At 38.6% G+C, this 23,321-nt stretch overlaps 1 protein-coding gene across 2 annotated transcripts in view; it reads left to right on the top strand.

Moving 5' to 3' along the window:
- TBX20 (T-box transcription factor 20) overlaps window positions 1-23,321 on the top strand; it is a 61,689-nt gene that overhangs the window by 376 nt on the left and 37,992 nt on the right. Inside the window, exons 2-7 of one of the 2 annotated variants that reach the window (XM_045052599.1) lie at window positions 3,252-3,507; window positions 4,810-4,974; window positions 6,917-7,012; window positions 8,895-9,003; window positions 12,912-13,070; window positions 23,223-23,299. In XM_045052599.1, the coding sequence (XP_044908534.1) occupies window positions 3,252-3,507; window positions 4,810-4,974; window positions 6,917-7,012; window positions 8,895-9,003; window positions 12,912-13,070; window positions 23,223-23,299 (862 nt within the window). The remainder of the gene's footprint in view (window positions 1-3,251; window positions 3,508-4,809; window positions 4,975-6,916; window positions 7,013-8,894; window positions 9,004-12,911; window positions 13,071-23,222; window positions 23,300-23,321) is intronic. The other variant, XM_003982933.3, reaches the window with a different exon arrangement.

The following is a 23,321-nucleotide window of genomic DNA, read 5'->3' as shown; positions in this document are numbered from 1 at the left end:
CCTGCTCTAGGCAGCTTCTGATCTTCAGGCCACGGGCCCCACGCCGGGGTCGGGAGATTCTTTTCTTTGGGGGCTTCACAGACAACCGGTTTCGCATCTCGGATGCGCGCTAGCCACTGTCTCTACCTATTCGTCTAGAATCCCCAGGGCAAGTCGTACTTGTGCAGGACAGTGTGTAACTTTGTTGGGACCAAAACAATCAGAGATAAATAATTAACCCCTTTTAAGACTCAACAGAATTTACCATGCGTGTAACACCTGCGTGGGCATTTGATCCCGAGGAGACTCTTAGCGACTTAACAAGAAACTAGTTGGATTTTGTTTTTCCTTTGACTTGAATAAACAGAATTAACTCCTTAAAGCCACTGCCATATGCTGTAGAAGAAGCCAGTTGTCCCCCCATGAACCGTTTTCTTCACCGAAGCGCCGAACTTATCGGTGAGACATCATTTTGTAACCGCCATCACTTTCAGTGGAGGTTGGCAAAAACATTAGCCAGTAACCATTTTCCAAATTCCTCAACTTTTAGCTATACTGTTTATTTAACAACCTTTACCATTTATAGAAGACACTAGGCTTGGAGTAAAGGGAAAATAGGGATTATGTTCCCCTCAGCACAAGTGAACTGTGTGGGAAAGAGACTGCTGGACTTGAGTATTTCAAAGTCCCTTTACAATTAACAGAGAAAGAAGTGTTCTCATCACCTCTTGGGTCCCCAGGAAAAAATTATTTTACATCCTGATCATCTGATAGCCCGAAAACGGTGAGAAACATCAAATAGCAAGCTTAGGGTAATATATTTTTTGACTCTCCCCTGTGTTTTTTCTTTCTTTCTCCCTGTCCTTTCCAACACTTTAACATCCCACATCTGAAACAGCAATCCTAGTATGAAAGACAAAGGGTTAAAGATGAAAAATAAGAGGGCTGGGCAAAAAGAAAAGAAAGCTAAAATCCCCAGAGCAACTTAGAACCAAGGAAAAGGAAACAGCAAGATCTCCAGAAAATATAATGTCAAAAAGTCTCCCCTCCAAGGTTTCACTCACTTTCCCTGGTTCTTCTCATCCGCCTGAAATCTGCCAAAAAAAAAAGAGGAAACAACCAATGAAACAAACCCAAACTGTTTGCAGACATATTAACCACCAATTTCAAAGTTATTTTGGTGGGACAGCCCAACATTATCCACTCCTGTTTCGAAGGCCTCTGAATTCTTTATGAACTCCCCCATCACAGTTGGGTAGCTAGCAGGGAAAGAGCCCTTCGGGTTAATATTCCTGTCAGAATTACAGACAGCAGACTGGGAAACATGCCATTTTCAGTTCCACTGTCATTTCAGTATCGCTTTCTTTTCTATTTCTTTTCCTGAGAAAACTCGCCTTCTATCTCAATTCTAAACTATATAGCCACCACCTTCTCCCCCACCGCAAATACACAGTCTGTAAAATGCACCTCTTTCCCCTGGGCTTATGAGACGGGCTCTGAAAGACCCAGAAGGCATTCTTGTCCTTTCCAGGGGCTAGTAGTTCAACAGTGCAATTAGTGACTTTAAGCTGAGGACTCCCGCAAGAGAAACACCTAGAGGTTCTGTTACAGAGAATATGGTACTTTGGATGGAGAGGTGTGAGGTGTGGAAGCAATTGTGGGGTAGGGACTCAAAAGTGTATCAGGATTGAGCATTTAAACACGTAAAATCTATTTAGAAGAGCTGCCTTCCTTAAACCACTAGAGCATTTTTTCAGATCTTTTTTATTGAGGGACCCTTGACACATAACATTGTGTTGCAGAAATTCGGTATCATTTTCTTCTTCCTCCACTTTCCCACCCTGGCTGTCCTCAGTCTGGGGCTTAGGGAGTCTACCTTTTCCAATTGTCAGAAAAATAAGAAAATTTCTGAAGCTACGTGTTAATTCTCTATAAAGGCATCATGTGAATGTGTTTCTGAAAATATTTGTTGAAAATAAGATTTTACCCTGGCGTACTTTCATCCTTTGAACTTGAAAATTTAAGGCCAAGATACTTAATTTGATTATTCTTAATTTAAAATGTTACAGTGAGTTGGATTATTATTGTAAGAGAAGAAAAGGTAAAAATTCCCTGCTTCCTGCTTGCCTGCCCTAAGCCAAGGAGAAATATGGGAAATAAAATGCTTTATGTGATTCATAACATATACATGTCTATATCTACATTTAGAACTTGTTTCAATTCCTTGGCACTTAGAACAGTGTTGTTTAGAGATCAGTTTCACATTACAGATTCAAGTAGTTTCTTTTTTAAGGGATACAAGATAATTGGGACAATTACAAAAGTCCCCCTGTATTCCATCAAAGTGACTGGTGTAGTCCTAGGCCCTTATCAGCTGTGGAGTAGAATGTTTGGTTCATAGGCAGCGGTATTCCAGCCTGATGGTGGATGGTGTTCTTCCTACTTTAAATACTCTGCTAGCCTGGGTTGAGGGTTGTTTCCCTCACTTCCAGGACCTTTTTGAGAGAAAGGGAGAAAAATACACACACTGCCCTCAAGACATTTTTTTCACACCTGTTCCCAAAATGGCCTAGCTAGCCCACTTTTGTGATTTAATAAGCTATGTTAGAGTCTTTCGTAAGATCTCAGGCTGGGAGGGATATTGTAAAATTGCCCTGATACTAAAGCCTAGCACACTGAGAGCCAGGCAGAGAAGTGAAGCGACTTGAGTTAAAAACTTGAGTTTTTCATTTAACCGCATCCCCACTTTTCTTCCCTTCCCTTCCACCTTTCTTCCTTTTTTCTTGTGGAGAGAGGGCTTAGGACGGAAGAGAAAGCTTCTCTCAAAGTAAGGAAGATGCTGACCTCTTCGTTCCCTTTGGTCTCCCTGGAGAAAAGTCTCTCCTGGTTGTCAAAAGAGGCAGGACTGGCAGGAGATCCCACAAGCTACAACGTCTAGAACTTGACAGGGATAACAGTAGGAATACTTGCTTTTCATCTTTCATGATCACCTCCTTTCCCTTTATGCACTCCTTACATTTGTAGTCCCCAAAGTGGCTTTCATAATGTTAGTAACAAGCCACAGTTCTAGAACTCATTTGGTTCGGTAAGCAAGCGCTGGGTATGTCATTCCATGAGGATTTATATAGTGATGGGTTATCATGGCCTTCTTGGAGTTTCTGAACTTCACTTTTCCAAAGTCAAGTCCAGTACCTGTTTGGGTTGCACTCTTCTCCTTCCTGTGTCTTTGCTTGACAGCGTTAGCTGTCATTCTCCATTCTCTTTGCCTGCAGAACAATTTGTTGAGAAGTCCTCCTGTGCCCAGCCCCTGGGTGAACTGACCAGCCTGGATGCTCACGGGGAGTTTGCCGGTGGCGGCAGCAGTGGCAGCCCCTCCTCCTCCTCTCTGTGTACTGAGCCGCTGATCCCCACCACCCCCATCATCCCCAGTGAGGAAATGGCCAAAATTGCCTGCAGCCTGGAGACGAAGGAGCTCTGGGACAAATTCCATGAGCTGGGAACAGAGATGATCATCACCAAGTCGGGCAGGTAGTGATCCGTGGTGGCGGTGGGGCGCTTGGTGTGTAAGGGGTACAGGGATGACAGTGGCGCCCCGGGTGGCCTCGGGTGTTCGCTGGAGCTGGGTTCGCTGGAGCTGGGTCCAGAGCACCGAGAGGAAGCTTCCCTTAAGGAGGGCTTCTCTCTATCAACTTGCTTTTGGAAAGAGCTGCGAGACAGACTTCTGAGCATTTATTTGCTTTCTCAGGATCTGGCCATGGAAAATCCCATGGTGGCCGTGGCCTTGATGAGAGGGATGTGGGGACCAGTGATCTGCCAGCTGGGAGGGCTTTGGGGTGGGGAGTTGGCATCTGGAGGGAAGCAGGAATCTTGCTGGGGGTGTAGGGCAGGCTGCTGGGTGCTTCGAGGGAGGCAAGTAGCTTCCCTTTTATTGGCCCCAATTTGCAAAAGCTGCCAGTTCCCATTAAAAACTAAAATTAGGGGCGCCTGGGTGGCGCAGTCGGTTAAGCATCCGACTTCAGCCAGGTCACCATCTTGCGGTCCGTGAGTTCGAGCCCCGCGTCAGGCTCTGGGCTGATGGCTCAGAGCCTGGAGCCTGTTTCCGATTCTGTGTCTCCCTCTCTCTCTGCCCCTCCCCCGTTCATGCTCTGTCTTTCTCTGTCCCAAAAATAAATAAACGTTGAAAAAAAAATTAAAAAAAATAAAAATAAAAATAAAAACTAAAATTAAAACCTGCACAGAGGAATGAAATTTGAAACTCACACTGTGTAGGATGGAGTGCTGGTGCAGCGGGCCCCCTTGGTGCCTTAGTGGGGCAGGCACGGGGTAGTGCATGGGGGTGCAGGTGGCTCCCCAGGCCTGGGACAAAGACTCTAAAGGTCAGTGGCCTGCAGCCCTGGTCACTCCAGCTCTGTAAACTCTGGGAAATACCCGCAGGGTCTCCCGAACCCAACCTGCCCTAGATTTCTGTGGCTGAACCGAGTTTTTTCCCTGCAACCCTAGAGGGTTGGGAGACTGGGTCTGCTCCAGAGACTTTGGTCTGGGGGAGTCTGACACGTTTGATAATACAGCATACGATTTTCCCTTCTCGAAGACCTTCCAGTATTAAAAAGCAAAACAAAACTTTTCACGTTGCAAAGGGGACTCCTATGATGGTGACACCTAAAATTATGTAGGTGTGGGAGAAGGAGGGTCTCAGTACTCAAGTCTCTGTGGAAACAAAAAAGGGTGTGGGGGTCAGTGGGGAGGGAGTAGGACCTCGCCCTTTTATTCAGTGACTCATTAGCCTCCAGGAAGGAGCTCCAGCGGATTCTCTTTGTCTCCTTGTGTCAGGAGGATGTTTCCCACCATTCGAGTATCCTTTTCTGGCGTGGATCCTGAGGCCAAGTACATAGTCCTGATGGACATCGTCCCCGTGGACAACAAGAGGTACCGCTACGCCTACCACCGGTCTTCCTGGCTGGTGGCTGGCAAGGCAGACCCACCACTGCCAGCCAGGTTTGTGCCTCCAGATTTTCGGGCAGAGCAAATGCAGTGCGTATGAACCCTGAGAGCAGAATGTGTCTGGCTGGTTGAATTTTAAGCAGTTCTGTTTTTACAGTGGTGAGCTCTGGTAGAGAGAGCATTCCCAGCCCAGAGGACTGACTACAAAATATCTGAGAAAGGCAGAGTTTGTGCACAGACGGAAAGTCATCTTTAATTGTTTCTTTTTTTGTAATTCATTTTCAAGCTTTCCTAATTTCAGTTAGAATATTCATTAGAGATCCAGACCTATTTCATATGGCACCCATCATTTCTAGTTGGCTACTTAACACCAGACTGAAAAAACCTACTGCTGAAGTGGTTGCCCTAACATCCTTTTGAGAAGTGCATTTTAGTAAAGTGGTTGTTCGTAGTAAGTACTTCTTAGTAATATGGTAACATCTGCACACAATAAACATCATTTTGGTGAAATGCATTTGTTTTTGACCAGTAAGGGACTCAGAAATTTTAAGTAAGAAAAGCAAACTCTTTTTTACCCCTTCTCCATAATAAGTTCAGTGGGTGGATGTAATTCAACAACAGGTTAATATTATTTTATGCAAAATGTTACTCAATATGTTAGGGATCATATATGTTTATTTTTGTGCTGTTCATTGGTAATGTTTTTGAAGGAGAACTCTGTTTAAAAAAATCACATGCTGCTTTTTATTGTTGCTGCTTTGCCCAAATTAGCCTTCTAAGGGGGGAGGAAAGCATATATTAGCTTATGCAAATAGTAATAGCTGAAGTTATAGGAATCTAACTGAATACTTTAATACAAGCAAAGGATATTAGCGGACTTTACAGTTAGGGTTCTAAAGCCAAGCCTCGCTGATTTTAAGTTGTTTTATGATTACCTAATTTTTGTAGTTTGTTGGAAGTTCCTATCAGAATGAATAATTTATTTACATGTATAGACTTAGGAACTCTGAAGTTTGGTTGATTCTTTGTAAGTATCTAGTCTGGAGTTTTAATCAAGGCACAGAATCAACACAATTTACACATACTAGTTCAGATGGAATATTAAGCTTACTTAGTCACTGATCACATTATTGAGCTTATGGTATGCTAAATACACTGGAGAAAAGATTAAAAGAAGCCTCTCAGAGTTTTCCATTCCCACAGGAGACTAGGAAGGACATCTTCCCAACCCTTCCAAATCAGTATATTAAATAACATACTAAATAGCAGGCCTAAGACATTTTACAAAAATGTTACACCCATTTTTTTTAAATAGAGCAAGATTCACTGTCTTATAGTTGGTACTAAAATGATTATATTAATTTTCTTTACTATTTATCATTAAAGAGCTGATTCTTACTACTCTGAAGCTTACTTCCACACTTTACAAAGTCTTTTTAAATGAGAGACAGAGAGAGAGAGAGTTTTAGCAGTATTCTAACCATTTTTACAATCAAATCTTTTTTTCTCTCCCCAAAGTCTTTCCTCTAAGAAGTTAATCCCTCTTATTTAGCATCTGTTTTCTTCCTATCTGAAGGTATGAGGAGCTGGTGCAGGCCAGCAGGACTTTGGAAATATGACATGCCTTGTTTATGTTACTAATCTGTTCTGGTTGGAGAAGGAAAGCACGTACCAATACACTATCTTAACTGAAGCATGTTTAAGCTATTGCTGGAATTTTAAGTCCTGGGGGACTTGAGAGAGGAGGGGCTTCCTGTATGCTTTTTTTCATTCATCTTCAGTATATTTATACTGATATTAAATAAAAGTGTTTGGTGTCTTATAGGATAGAAATATTCTACCAATTTTAAGCAAATATTCTTTATTGTTATTAAAACAAATAGTGCTGTGTTGCATAACTCCGTAAGGGAAAGATGAGGAACATGGGAGGTGATAATTTTTGTATTAATGGTAGAAGTTCCTGGTGGTTCTTATTCCTTGAAACATATTGTTTCAGACCAAAGTTTACCAGTCAGTTGTTCCTAACCAGAAGAAATAATACTGGACAGTATCATTTGATCTCCACAACGGCAAGATATATACATTATCTAAAGTAACGTTATCTTTTCTTTTTTTAAAAAATAATGTCATATTTTCATATAGGACCTTTTGTTGTCTTTAAAGCAATTGATATTTAAATAAGTTAGTCTTTATTATTGTGAAGACCCATGTTGAATTGATAAAGAAGGAACATTTCATGAACTTCTAGGACTTTAAATATTTTTGAACCTTTTTTGGTGGGGTAGGTAGGATGTGGTGCTGGCCAGTAAAACAACTTCATATAGTGATAGCCTTGGAGGGGTATACTTGAAACGTTATGATGGTTGTATCATTAAGGAATATACTTCGATTGAAAGGCATTTTTAAACACTCCTCCAAAACCAACAGACAGACAAACATACACTGAAAGCCTTTAAAGTTCTTATATGGGTCTAGTAAGAATTTCTAGTGCTGTTAGTCTTTTTTGTGCTTTGCTTCTGGCGGGCTTTCACATTTCAGTACGGCTACCTAATTCTTCTGTTAGTCCTGTTTGTGACAAAGCATGGCATAGACTTCTGGTTTCTTTTCTTTTCTTTTCCTTTCTTTTCTTTTCCTTTCTTTTCTTTTCTTTTCTTTCTTTCTTTTAAAGAAACACTGCAAGGAAATGTTTTGTGATTTTTTTTCCCCACTGATGTTGCCCCAACCATAATATTTATGTTTGATTAAAGATATAAAGATCCTATATAAAATTGAGATATAAATAGCCTGTTAAATGGGTAAAGGGATTTGTCCTATTAAATCAGGGATACTTCCTTTTCTTTCTTGAGTTCTGTATCTCCCCTGACTGCAGACAAGCTTATATCCAGTGGATACCAGAATTTGAATTTACAAAGAGTTATACTTTGTGTAATACTTTGCAGATAGAACAAATGGCCTACATCTAACTGTGAGTTTTCTTGCACGTAGAAGCTGATAAATGATAAATACGTGGTAAATACATTTTTTTCCCATCAAAGCTTCCCCCCCCCTTTAAGTTGTATATGAATAAACACATTGAATAATATGAGGTTTACCCAGCTTTTTTTCACTCTCATCTAGTGGGCACTTAACTAGATAAAAGTCATAGTATTTAAGGTACTAGAAGAAATAACAGACTGTGATCTGTGAACTATTAAAAGTTAGGCAGTCCGCTGTAGTAAAATTACTTTGTCTTATATTTATAAACTTCTGCATCATCTTCAAGTTTAAATGAATGGGTTCTCTAGAATAGTTTTGTCTTTTGTGTTCTTTATCCCTTCATTGTTCTTTTTACTTTTAGCAGTATTTACACTAGGAACTTGTTACACAATTAGTATAAGCTTGTCTCTCTTTTGCAAATACCCACAACAGTAATAAGATTTTATATTTTACAGAAACAGACCAGTAGTTGATTAGATAGATAGAAAAATATTTGCCTTTTAAAAATGGCTTGCCAGGGGCGCCTGGGTGGCGCAGTCGGTTAAGCGTCCGACTTCAGCCAGGTCACGATCTCGCGGTCCGTGAGTTCGAGCCCCGCGTCAGGCTCTGGGCTGATGGCTCGGAGCCTGGAGCCTGTTTCCGATTCTGTGTCTCCCTCTCTCTCTGCCCCTCCCCCGTTCATGCTCTGTCTCTCTCTGTCCCAAAAATAAATAAAAACGCTGAAAAAAAAATTTTTTAAAAATGGCTTGCTGAACAGACAATAGAAAATATATTAGGTAAAACCCCTTTTAGATCACTGGTACATAAAGAAACATGTTTAGATGTTTTAGATTTATTTTGATGTTGTTGTATTATTAAATTTGAGATTATGTGGGGCAAATAAAATTCACCAACATGAGGTTTTTGCATTCCTTTAGAATCAGAGTATTTTATGACCCACAGAGAACAGATTTTAAAAATATATTAAAGATTAACAAAATCTCTCATAATTTTCTTAGGCTGTATGTACACCCAGATTCTCCTTTTACTGGTGAGCAGCTACTCAAGCAGATGGTGTCTTTTGAAAAGGTGAAACTCACCAACAATGAACTAGATCAGCATGGCCATGTAAGTACAGTGCCTTGGATTATGTGGATTCCCTGGGATGGAATGGAGGAGTCCCTCAAAACTTCCTCCCTCTAAATCTCTTCCTCCCCTCCCTCTCCCCATCCCATCCTCCATATGTGAGTCATTCATTGAAAACATCCATTTGTTCTTCAGGGAATTTTGTTTCCTCTTCTTAAGACATCACTTACAGGGATGCCGTGTGCCATTTCTATGCAAGAGAGTCAGGGACCTATGGCATTATGAATGTCCTAAGACTGCACCAACCAAACAAAGGGAATGTGCATTCTGGATGCTACTGTAGCCCATTCTTGGGCTAAACGTCTAGTTTCTGTCAGTGGTATGTTAGATGACACAGCATAGGGGGAATAGGACGGACATCTTCCTTGGGGGTTTCCCCAAGTGTGTTTATAGACCATGTTCATGGGAGATACAATAGGACAAAAGGGTTTTATGCCCAAATAAATTTGAAGAAGTGCTCTTTACTCATCATATACCCCTGCTGTAGAGAGTCTTAGGAATATTAAGGCACAGAGAAGTCTTGAAATGAAAAACAAAACATTTGATCTTATGTCATAAGGAGTTCATCAAAATATGGAAAAAGAGAAATTGGAATTCTGGGCTCATATCAGTAATTAATAGCACAAATAGCCATTGATGCAGCGCTTTACACATTTGGTAAGACTACTTTGTAAGGAATTGTGATGTTAGTCCATGCTCTTAAATAAAGATTGACATAAAAATTGTTTTAGATTTTATGCTAAGAAAACTTTAGACTTGCATACTTCTTTTTGATAAGAATACTGGGTTTTTTGGTTTTGCCTCAATTGCCAGAAAGCACATTGGTATTTCATTGGTTGCTTCCCTGGGCTTAGATATTCTATCATTGTTCTCTCTCTTACCCCTTTATTAAGGCTCTTGTTACTTCAGGTTTTAGTTTTTATTGGATCTATGCACTTTAGAAGTTTCAGAACTTTTCTCAGAAAGGATGGTTATAAGTAGATATATATTAGAGAGTTTTAGACATGGTTTCAAATTGGAAAATCAATTTCCAATGAAATTGAAAGCAAACAAATCACTTCAGACGTTGCCACCATCCATTCACCCACAAGAGACCTTGTTTATCATGACCAAATCAGAGTAACCGGGTACTCATGACTCTGCTGTTGGGATGTTGCAAGTAGGTTAATAGGTTTCTGTTATTTTATGTATTGGAAAAGATAATTGACTTTTATCTTTAAGACTGTTGGGATAACTGTCCTTTTCTGTTTTTTTAAAAAAGATGTTTTCATTGATGGATTTTTTTTCAGGTTAAAAATGATGAGTATCTGAGAGACATTTTCTGTAGGCCAGATCATTCTTAATGTCATTCATATTAAAGTTTCTTGGACTCCACTGAAATCTTTGCAGGGAGAAATGAAATTTTTAATGGTTCTGATATTTTCCATATGTGAAGCTTTGAGAAGCACTGTTTGAGTCTTTCCAGAAAGACTTGAGAATTCATTTTGAAATCACCTGTCCAGAATTAATATGTTCTCCTTTTAATATCAACTTCATGGGTGGGAATAGCACCAAGCTGGATTTCAGGAGCTCTGGGTTCTAGTCTGATTATGCCAAGATTAGACCTTGACAAATTGTTTAGTCTTAGATGATTGTTAATATCCATTTTAGCTTTAAAGTTTTATTATTTAATGTAACCCCTTATCACCATAAATAGTATGTTCTGAAAACTACAAGGCAAGATTTTTAGATCCTGTGTAGTTTAGCCAAGTTCTTTGAATTAGTCCGGAAGAAGCCCTTCTTACAGATGCATTTTTAGTTTTATAACAGGAAAATTTTTTACTTCAGGGAATTTAGTTCTTCAGTGAAGCAAAGTTCACATTTCTTTTAGTGTTCCTTAACCCAATGAGATCTTGAGCAGATAGTCAAGGAGCCCTGGCTCTGAGATTCAGTCTGAGGTTGGACCCTCTCCAGCACCTTTTCCCGAAGGAAATTGACCTAGGGATGGTGTAAGTATGGGAGAAGGGACATTATTTAAAGCTTAGGGCTTTGTCTGCTGTGTATGTATGTGTGGGGTGTGTGTGTGTGTGTGTGTGTGTGTGTGTGTGTGTGTGTGAGAGAGAGAGAGAGAGAGAGAGAGAGAATGTGTGTGAAAATTATTTGTAACTTCTTATTACAACACATAATGAATGCCCAGCGTTTTTCTTATATCAGTTTTAAGAGTTTACTTTTGTCACTTTGAATTTATTCCAGTTTTTTGTTTTGTTTTGTTTTGTTTTGTTTTGAGTTTATTCCAGTTTTATGAGTGAGCGTAAATATCTTAAACTCCTTGGAATAAATGTATTATATAAAGAGATGACTTTTTAAAAGTCTATTTCAATTCATTTGGAGCTCTCCTTTGTTTTAGTTATTCCTCTTCAGGTTTGGGATCATAAAAGGATGGCATGTTCAAAATTCAATGCCAGTTAATGCCCTGTAACTTTAAGTTGGCTTATATCTCAGCACAGAGATTGATTCTATATTAGTTATCCCACAGTGACTAGTATTTAACTCTGCTAAAGTAAACCAGCAAAAATGCTCATCTACCACACCCATGTTAGTCTAGAAGATGGGGGAACTATTACTTGCATCAACACTGCCATTGACCACATTCCTGCCACACTATTTATCACATACCTCCCAGGAAAGTCAGGCTCTCTGCTAGGCCCTTGGGGTGAAGGGCATACAGTGTGAGCACTGTTATCCTAGGAAGGACATGCCCAATTTTGCAGATTTAGGTAGCTATCTGAGCGGCAGTGGGGAAGATGTAGAAAATCCTTTATATATGAAAGTGAATTTTGCTCGGATTTCATAATGGCGAATCATTATATTTTGTTTAAAACATTCATGAGAAATACTGCCTTGTTAATCAAGGTAGACTTATGATTTCTAAGTATTGGGCAACTTTTACTAGCTGTAAAACAGAAGATGGTCATCACTGTCATTCATATTTGGTTCATAACAGTGAGTCAGGAATCAACAAAATTGTCAGAAATACTACTATGACTACTAAGGTTTACTGAGCACTTCCTATTTGCTGTGCAACTTATGAGAGTTAACATCATATCCTCACCACAACCTTGTGAGATTAATAAGTTTTTGTATTTGAGAAAACAAAGTTGGAGAGGCGAGATCATTTGGCCCAAGATGAAGGAGATAGAAAGTAACAGTTTCTGCACTCTAAGATCTAATGTCACCTAGCCTTTCTTAATTCTTGTTATTCCTCTCTACTACATAAATAACAATCTGTCTTCCTGGAATATATAAGTTCTTACTTTAGAAAATTTAGACATACATCCTCAGTCTAACCAGACCAACAAAATATATTTTAAAGACTTGATTAAAAAAAAAACAAAAACAAATAAACTTATCCTTCAGATGATTTTCCCTGCATCAGTTTAGAAAGGACCCTTGAAGCAACTTGTATTATTTACACTTGTTTTGGTAAAATGTGATTTCACAACTGTTTCTGCAGCATCCTGTGAAAATGATTTGCCTTAAGAATGGAAATGGTGGGGTTGTCTGGGTGCCTCAGTTAATTAAGCATCTGACTTTGACTCAGGTCATGATCTCAGGGTTCGTGGGTCTAAGCCCCATGTCAGGTTCTGTGCTGACAGCTCAGAGCCTGGAGCCTGCTTCCAATTCTGTGTCTCCCTCTCTCTCTGCCCCTCCCCTGCTCATGCTCTGTCTCTGTCTCTCAAAAATAAATCAACATTAAAAAAAAAAAAAAAAGAGTGGAAAAGGTGGCTTCTACTCTTAAAACTTAAATTCAAAACTGTAGATTTTATGGTTCTTTCTTTGCCTCATTGCAATTTGGCCTGTTTTGCAATATAAATACTTAATATTCAGTACTTCCCATTTCTTTGTTGTAGATAATTTTGAACTCCATGCACAAGTACCAGCCGCGGGTGCACATCATTAAGAAGAAAGACCACACAGCCTCGTTGCTCAATCTGAAGTCTGAAGAATTCAGAACATTCATCTTTCCAGAGACCGTTTTCACAGCAGTCACTGCCTACCAGAATCAACTGGTGAGTTTGGCATTCACCTTTATTTCCTAAATAAGGTAAAGATTTAGGAGCTGCTTTCATTTTCGTGGAGAGAAATGAAATCCCAGAACTCAATATCGAAGTTGACTTTGGTGAATGCTATGGAGTATCAGCCCCAGGACCTCTAAGCGTGTTGAGTGACCATGGCTCAAAGTTATGATGGTCTGTATTATACCATCTTGTCTAGAATCTTTATACTCTTGGTCAGGTTGTTCACTGCCCACTCTCCCCCACTAAACCTGTCCTATCTGCCTTCTCAAATTTTGTTCTTGAGAAAATCACCTGCTTCCTTTTTCTCCTTCTGGTAAAGCCTCATGATATTTATATATCATTTTATATATATATATATATATATATATATATATATATATATATATATATAAAGCCTCATGATATATATATATCATACCTCATGATATATGTATATCATACCTATATAGCTATTTCTTCATAAAATTTAGAGGTTCAGTTTTTTTGCTAAACTAACACACATATTCCAACCAACTATCCAAACTACTGATATTTTAGACATTTTGTGAAGCTTATTTAGTGTAATTTAAGGTAATTCTAGTAGAATGATCTCTTTAGATAATAAACTGGAGCATGTAAACAGTATATATTTAATTAACATCAAGACATCTAATTTATAATATTGAGTTTTATATCTTTTACTCTTTGGTATATGTCACATTTCAAGCTTATGTATTTCTTCATCTATAAGGTTTAGTCCATCTCAATAAGTAATTATCAAAGTCTTAACTAAGGGCTAGGTACTGTTAGATACATTCCCGTATATTTTCTTCTTTTTTGGTCAACATAACTTTGAAGGCTGGGGGTAATAGGAACATTCTGTAGTGAGGAAGCTGAAGCTAAGAGAGGATAAGAAACTTTTCCACAGTCACAAAGGACCAAAAGTAGAATTCCTTTTGTTCTAAAAGGAACTCATTAAGTTTACTTGACAAATTTGGTTGTCTGTGGCCTCTCTAAGGTCTTTGTATCTTGCTTTTATTTGATTAGTTTCAAGATAACCAGGACTATTGCGTTCCTCTTGTTTTCATGTTGTTATATTTTGGGTGCTGAGTGAATGAGTATTTGTAAGGTGTGCCTGGTAGATGGCTCAGAGTCCAGAGTGGGATGGTCAGCCAGAGGAGGTATGGTATTAAGTCTCTCAGGAAAGAGCTGGGAGCCCGGGGAGCCCTACACAAATGAGGAAATGGGAGCCCAGAGAAGGGATGTGAGCAAAAGGCAGGAGTGGATGTGTGTCTGTAAGACATAAGCACCTATAATTTCTCTGTGACTTGGAGTAGACATTACTTCACTGTGACTGCCATTTTCCTTACCTGTAAACTGGGGCTAAGAACTACCCAGAACATCTTGACCATTGCTGTGAGGATCAAATGAGGTACTGTGTGTAAACATGCCTTGGAAATGGTAAGGCACTCTATAAATAAGGCATATGGTTACTATTGGACTGTCTCTGGAGTGTGCAAAGAGGATCTGTCACCTTTGGGATTTTAACACATTAGTGGCATGACCTGAGCCGAAGTCAGACGCTTTAACCGACTGAGCCACCCAGGCGCCCCTTTTTAAAATTTTTTTTAATGTTTTTATTTGTTTTAGAAGGAGAGAGAGAACATAAGCGGGGGAGAAGCAGAAAGAGAGGGAGACATAGAATTTGAAGCAGACTCCATGCTCTAAGCTGTCAGCACAGAGCCCGATGTGGGGCTTGAACTCACGAACTGTGAGATCATGACCTAAGCCGAAGTCAGATGCTTAACCAACTGAGCCACCCAGGCGCCCCCTTTTTCTAATTTTTTTAAATCTCTTTATTTATTTTTGAAGGAGAGAGAGACAGAGCATGAGCGGGGGAGAAGCAGAGAGAGAGGGAGACATAGAATTTGAAGCAGGATTGGTTATCTCTTAAAGGTAACAACACGAGACTAGATACTTTCAGAGAATGCCCAAGCTAAAGAGTTGGGTATAGAATGATGCCTACGGAGGTCTACAACTTTTAGTACTGTTTCTCTGAGAATCTGAAACACTGACATCAATGGTACTAGGTTTTACTTGAGGACACATGTAATACGGATATCATAGATTTGGAAAACATTCCTGAAACATTCATTTTACACACATTGAATTTGTAGCATTTGTACTATAAAACATTAGATTAGTACTACTACCAGAAACCCATTGATTTTGAGAATCAAATAGAGACTTGTCATGTGAAAACTTCATTGCTTTATCAGAATTCTCTGTAAAGAAAGCCAAAGCAAGAATAGGTAAATTGTGGGCTTTTAGTGAAATTTACAAACTGAAGAAAATTGAAGGGAAGTTTCTAAGAATAACACCATAGATTCAGTTTAGTAGGTGAAGGAGCAATCCTGCATAAATACTGGTAGCACCTCTCAGATCATGGTACAATGGGATAGGAGGTTTTACCTACATAATTATAATAATAACTAGTATTTGGGTACTTACTATGTGCAGGGCACCACATAAAGTGCATTGTCCTAGTTAATCTTCACAAGGATATTATGAAATAGGAACAAACTATTTTTATGTTACATTTACAGCTGGGAAAATTGAGACGTGGGATTAAATAATTCATCCAAGGTGACCTTACTGCTCCCACCACAGATTTAAATCCAAGGGGTTAGACTCAAAGGTCAGTGTTCTTAACCTCTAAGCTTTAGGTGCCTGGCATCCCCAAGAAAGCAGAACTTTATCTCCTCTCAGCTTGTGACCCTCATGGACTCGGAGACATCCTTTTGAGAGGATTTCAACTCTTTATGTTAATTTTTTAAATTTCTTTTCAGGAAGTTCTCACTACTTACCTGCTGCGTGCAGGGCACTGTTCACTCTGTAGAGCAGCTAGTGTAATGGCATAGTAATCATCCTAAACTAGCAGCTAATAGGAGCCAGACACTTTAATGACACTCTCTCATTTAATTGTTTTCCACTGAACTTCCTATTTAGAAAAATTTTCAAATACTCAACAGTGATGTTTACCCAAAGAATACAAAAATACTAATTCAAAGGGATACATGCACCCCGATGTTTATAGCAGCATTGTCTACAATAGCCAAATTAATGGAAACAGCCCAAGTGTCCATTGACTAATGAATGGATAAAGAAGATGTTATATGTGTGTGTATATCTATATATACACATATACATTCTTTACCCATTCATCAGTCGATGAATATATATGTATAAAATGGAATAAAAAGAATGAAAAGAATGAAACTTTGCCATTTGTAATGACATGGATGGAACTAGAGAGTACTATGCTAAGTGAAAGAAGTCAGTCAGAGAAAGACAAATACCATACTATTCCACTCATGTATGGAATTTAAGAAACAACAAAAACCAAGAGAGACCAAGAAACAGATTCTTTTTTTTTATTTAAAAAATTTTTTAAATGTTTTTATTGATTTTTGAGACAGAGAGAGAGCATGAGCAGGGGTAAGGGCAGAGAGAGAGGGACACACAGAATCTGAAGCAGGCTCCAGGCTCTGAGCTGTCAGCATAGAGCCCGACGCGGGGCTCGAACTCATGGAGTGTGAGATCATGACCTGAGCTGAAGTCGGACGCCCAACCAACTGAGCCACTCAGGCGCCCCAAAACATTGATTCTTAATTATAGAGAACAAACTGGGTGGTTACCTGAGGGGAGGTGGGTCAGGATCTGAGTTAAATAGGTGATGCGGCTTAAGGAGCGCACTTGCTGTGATGAGCCCCGGCTATTGTATGGAAATGTTGAATTACTATATCATACACTTGAAACTAATATTATACTGTATGTTAATTTAAAAAAAGACTAAAAAAACCCCCCAAATATCCAAAAGTTAAATAAATGGTAAAATGAACCTCATGTATTCTGCACCCAGATTCAGCACTTAACATTTTGCTAAATTTGCTGGACCTCACCTGCCCTGTTTCTCTGTATGTACTTTCCTCCTCCCTTCAATCATTTGAAACTAAGTTGAATACGTCATGATACTTTCCCTGTAAATACTTCTACAAGTATATACTGACAATAAGAATATTATTTTTGTAAGCACAGTATCTTTATCACAGCTGAGAAAATTAATAAGAATTATTCCTTAATATCTTCTAAAATTCAGTTCATACTAAAATTTCCAGGATGGACCAACAAATTTATAATTTGTTATAAAAATTTATAATTTTTCATTTACCCCCTCTTAACTAGGATCCAACTACAGTTCATGGTTTGGGTTTATTCGTTTTAATTTAAATTAAAAAAATCTCTTTTTTTCTCAGTATCTCATTTAATTCTGACACTCGTCTACTGGAGAAGACCCCATGAGACCCATTTTGTAGATGAAAAAAACTGAGGTTCTCCTTTTTGTTGGCATTGCAAGCCCAAGGAAATGACCATTGACAGTGTTAAGGTTTGGACAATGAATTTAGAAAATACATTAAAATAGACTAAGATACTAATAAACACACATCCTGACACTAGTTTTTCATCTTGCAAATGTTTATTTCTAATTGAGATTATAAGTGGGCTTAAAATCCATTCACCAGTTCCTAGCTATCATTCACTGCATCATAAAGTATAAATATTAATGTGATTAGTATATCACTTCATTGCTAAATAACCTTTAATAGGAGTGATTAAATTCAGAACGAATTTTTTCAATAGATCTGCTGTGTCTGAGTTTATTTCTTTACATGTACTGCTAAACCATAATTCCCATGCCATGTATATATTTGAAATTCAGGTAATAGTGGAAGATTTTAATTTGGTATACTAATAAGCCAGTTTTGTAAATGGTTCATAAACCTCACAAGACCAATCAAAATTCATGTGTTCAATAAACACATGCGGGATGAATAAATAAGTTTGGGGGTTAATGTTTTCCTTAGTCTTAAGCAATTTTCTAAAGTTATCCTTGATTCTTTCTCAAGCCTCCCCACACCTACTGCATTTTCACAGCTATCCCATGCTTGTGTACTATTTCCCTACAGCAGATATACAATAAAGTAAATATATAGGAAATAAACATGTACTTAGGATAAGTATTAGAATTTTTTGTGCACAAAGAATAGAAAGAAGAGAGAGATTTAGAAGTTCACACTGAGGCTCACCTTTGTATCTCTTTAGATAGCACTGTTACTTTTATATCTATTAAAAGTGAAATCAGTTTTCAACAGAATTTGTGAAAAAGCTTCTTCTGTATTGTGGCTGGTAGTTTTATTTGTAAGTAATGAAAATGGGACATTTTTTGTTGTTTTTTTTCCCTCTAGTTTTTGTGAGGAAATGATTGCATTTCCTTACGTTATTAGATAAAACCTAAATACATTACACTTTCAACAAACTATTTTATAATTTAAGATTTAAAGGTCATACATTGTTTTTGAGCAGGCAGACCATTGCTGTAGAGTTGAAGTGTAGGTCAGGTTTCATTTTTAAAATGCCTTTGGACAGATCTTTTCCTGATAGTTGGAGAAATGGTCTCTGAGGGCCAGCTGGATTCAGAGTCCAGTGATATCACATGGAGTAGTAACCACTGGGAAAGGTCCCCTTCTCCTTGGTGCAGCTGTCTGTGTCAAAATCTGCTCTTCAGTTCTGCATACGTTTATTATCTATAGATAAAGGAGATGTTAAAAGAGTGAATTTTTCCTGGTTAAGATATGCATTATGTTTGGGGTGTCTGAGGGATTCATTCGGGTAAGCGTTCGACCCTTGATCTCAGCTCAGGTTTTGATCTCAGGGTCATGAGTTCAAGCCACGTAATGGGCTCTGCACTGGGCAAGAATCCTACTTACAAAAAAAGAAATGTATTCTATTAAGATAACAGGTGAAGAAACAGCAGTATATTCTGGCCTGAAGTAGTCAGCGATTTGCATAAATGCAGGCACCCACCAGACCGCAGGAAGCCTGCCCTTTAATGCTTTTCCTCACAAAATGAAAAACGCTGCTTTTAAAATTTGTTTTTGAACTATAAACTATACCTGTAGTTTCATTTTATTTCTAATGTATTATGTTTGATCACTATTTTGGGACCCTTTTGTAGTATTACCCTCGACACGGATGATATTGTTCAACAGTGCTGCATGTCGTGGCAGGGATTCTGTGTTAGAGAACAAATGAAATGATGTCCAGCTTAGATCACCGTCTGTAACTCAAGTCCTTTCTGTAATCAGTTCTTGGATGGTATAACTTTTTCAGTTATCACAAATTTCACAAAGGGGTATGCAACTCTATCTTCAGAAATAAATGTCTTTCGATGTAACTACTAGTTTTTATTGGAATATCCATGGAATAAAATCTATGCGTGACCTTTTAAAAATGCATGATTACCTAGAATGTTAAAATCTTGCTATTTAAAAATTATTTTATTTTAAAATTAGAAAACAAAATGAAATGCTATTTGTGTCAATCCAAGAAGAGTTTTGCTAGCCCATCACTGGCAAAAAGATGAAATCGTATTTCTGATTGCTTGTTCTTGAAGCAAACTTCAACAGACATTTCTGGGGTCTTATTGTTAACACCCCAGCAAACGCAGAGACCAGTGATACCCGCTGTGGACACGGTGGATGCATTAGGAAATTTAACTCTTGTCCTTGTGCTGCTAATCAGGTGTTAATAAAACCTGTTCAGGATTGTAGTGGTAATCCAGGGCCCCCATACAATTTTAGTATCATCGATTCAGCTTTTTTCCTTCTGACTTACAAAAGCAGTTATTTTCCCTGAAATTCGATAAAATGGTCTATAGAGAAAAGTAAATAGCTGGTTATTGTCTTGAGCTCCTTTTCTAATTAGCACACTAAAGTCAAATCGTTGCTATAACCAATTGGTAAATCTAGGTGTATGGGAGTGCCTTGTACTATTCTTGAATCTTTCCTGTACTTTTGAAATCCTATCAAAATGTGAAGAGAAAAAGCTACCATTGATCTGCCTGGGGATTATGAAAGAGGGAGTGAAAAGATGTTGAAACTAGAAAATTCTGGGGTGCCTGGGTGGCTCAGTTGGTTAAGCTTATGACTTCAGCTCAGGTCATGATCTCACGGTTCTTGAGTCTGAGCCCCGCATCAGGCTATCCGCACAGAACCTGCTTTGGATCCTCTGTCCCCTTCTCTCTCTGCCCCTCCCCTCCTCGTGCTCTCTCTCTCAAAAATAAATAAACATTAAAATAAAATAAAATAAAATAAAATGAAATGAAATGAAATGAAATAAAATGAAATAAAATAAAATAAAATAAAATAAAATAAAATAAAATAAAATAAAATAAAATAAAATTCTAATACTGAAAGAAAATCCCAAAGAAATCTGAACACCTGTTGAATGTGATTCACTTCTTCAGAGTCATGGCAGTAATATGAGATATGGTGACGTATCACTCGAACAACACACACATGCTGAGAATATTTATTCTCTACAACAGTCATCACGTTCTGAGCCACTAGTCTTTACCTTTTGAAAATAATGAAGAAGAGCGAACATAATTGTTAAAATCCTTTACAGGGACAAAGCAGATCAACAGCCTTTTAATCATTATGCCAGATAGATCATACTTTCTATTAGTTTGTGAAGACTCAAACAAAGCTTGGTAGTCACATTTGGAATGGTTGTAAAAGAACTTCTTTCAAAATTAGCTTTTCCATCAGATATCTGCCATTGTCTCCGTAAAACTTTATTCACTTTAAAAATTTATTCATTATGTTATAGGACTTGAGCCTGAAGGAAGCCTTTACTGTCCTACCTCACAGTTTTGGTTTGAAATTTTCATCTGGGTTTGGTTCACCCTTAACCTCACTAGCACTTCAGTGACTATGTTGCCACCATCTTTAGTGGCCTGTAAGTCACCGTCTGTTCTGGGAAGCTATGTATCCCTCTGCTTTGTGCCTTGGAATTTTAAGCTCCGTTAGGGCAGGGACCATGTGTTCTTCAGTTTTGCACAATCCAACATTTAGCATAGTACAGGATAGGTAATCGGTCCTCGTTAAAGATGTGTTGATGAATGATTATGAAAGCATTTTCATGAACTATAAGGCACTTTGGAAATAGAAAGCGTTTTAACTTACAGTTATTCAGTAGAAAGAGACATAACTCCTATCTGAGGATTTAAAACTCTTGTTGGTGTTTTTAGAACATAGGAGTTGCTTGTGCTTTAGAGGATGTTTACAGTTTATTTCAAACAAATAAAAAATTTCTCCTTCATCCTGAAAATTGACCTTCAGAATTAAATCCTGGGGCATCTGGGTCGTTCAGGCGGTCAAGCATCTGACTTCAGCTCAGGTCACGATCTCATGGTTTGTGCGTTCCAGCCCTGCATTGGGTGAGCTCGAGCCCCACTTCAGGGTGAGCCCCACTTCTCCCTCTCTCTCTTTCTCTCTCCTTGCCCCTTGTGAGATTCTCTCTCTCCTCTCTTTCTCTCTCTGCCCTTTGCTCACTTGCCCCCCCCCCAAACAAAAATAAAACAAACAAACAAAAGCCCAAACCTAAATCCTACTCGGAAAGAAGGACTGACACAGACTTGACCCTTGAGAAATCCATGGCTATGGAGGTGGTGGTGGAGAGGTAGAGAAGGTTCTGTATGAACCCTGGGTGGCCATCAACCAGGCAACCTCAGAGGTCCTGGCTATTTCTTTATATGCAAACTTAAATTAGCTGTTGTTATTCACTAAGAACAGTTTTCTTATTTCCTTCCTTATTTACCAATGTCCATTAACTAAGCTGAAAAGGAAATTAGTAATTTTTTTTTTTGGCTGCACTAGAGTGAAAAGGCTAAAAATGAACATTTGTGAGATATTGTCGAGTACTCTTAAGACTTAATAGTATCCAGTGATCAATCTTATATCCTGCCAGTGTTCACGGCAGAGTAGTGCAGTGAAGTAGTGCAGTGAAATAGGATAGCGCAGGAAGTTCTAGTTTACATGAGGCAAACAGTTTCTTTGCAGCTTGTACATTGGTTAGTTCATATTTAGAAAACTCAAAATGGAAAAAAATGCCTTTCTTCTGTAATGAAAAAAAGCAATTCTTTAGGTGTTATTTAAAATGAACAGCAGCTACACTCTGATCAGAGGAATAGTTGCATTTTGGCATAAGAGTATTTCAGGTTATTTTGATTGTTGTTTAGTGCTTATGAGGAGGATGTGTCTCAATTATAACTTTTTCTTCAGGTTAAGACTGTTTTGTGCATTTCTCTCTAAAGATTTACATGGGTTCTTGTTTTGATACCAATGGCCTATGACTCTGTTTAAAGGTGTCTGTGGTTCTAATTCAGATATCTATTAGCCGTGTCCTGGTCCTCCTGGGTTCTTTTTGGCTCTAATCATGAATTTTACAAGTCAGGTATCTTTTAATCGGTGTTTCTTTAATTTTTTTGCTTCTTAACCTGATGTCTATTTCTTTAGATGGACAAGTACATATGATTTAATGGATCTTTTTACATTAATATTAATACTGTGGGAATTATGACTAGGACATTGTAGGTACTCAGGACTTCAGACTATGATTCTTATTAGGGAATTTTTTTTTTCCTGTGTAAGCACGGAGTCTATAAATAGCATTGTACGGGAGGATAACAAAAGACTGATTCTAATTTGGTCAGATGCAAATGGGAGCAGGGGTAAATTATACTCTGAAAGCTTTATATCATGTATTTATGTCATGGATTTCAATCTAGTATTGAACATGAAGCTATTATTGGCCATTTTATCTTTGCATCCATTGTGGTATATGTATGTGCCTATAGGATTCACAAATGATGCTGCCAACTCAGCATGAGGCAACATTCTTGTTTCTATTCCCCATCACCCACCAGTGCTGGCCTAGACAGCTCCCTCACTCACTGCCCTCTTCAATACTTCACAGTGCAGCCACAGTATTCACAAAGCTCCACCCCCACCATTTGTCTCTATACGTTGACCTTCAGCCTGTTCTCCAGGACCAGCCGGTCTCCAAATCCCTCCTCTCTGAGGCCTTCCCTGATCAGCTGTCCCACTCGGTTGTGATCCATCCCTCCTGCGAACTTCTCTGTCACTTTCCACCCTTCCCACGGTCCTGAGAGACGTTAAGTTTTCTTGGGGTGGCATGGAAAATGAACAAACTCAAACCTCGGAAATGATACTGTCTTGTTGCCCATTCATTCCTTTCCAGATAACCAAGCTGAAAATAGATAGCAACCCTTTTGCCAAAGGATTCCGGGACTCCTCCAGGCTCACTGACATTGAGAGGTAATGAGAATTTTCTGTTTAC

This window comes from Felis catus, chromosome A2, assembly GCF_018350175.1.
Source record: "Felis catus isolate Fca126 chromosome A2, F.catus_Fca126_mat1.0, whole genome shotgun sequence".
Classification (NCBI taxonomy): Eukaryota; Metazoa; Chordata; class Mammalia; order Carnivora; family Felidae; genus Felis; species Felis catus.
This window is presented reverse-complemented; position numbering and strand designations above follow the sequence as displayed.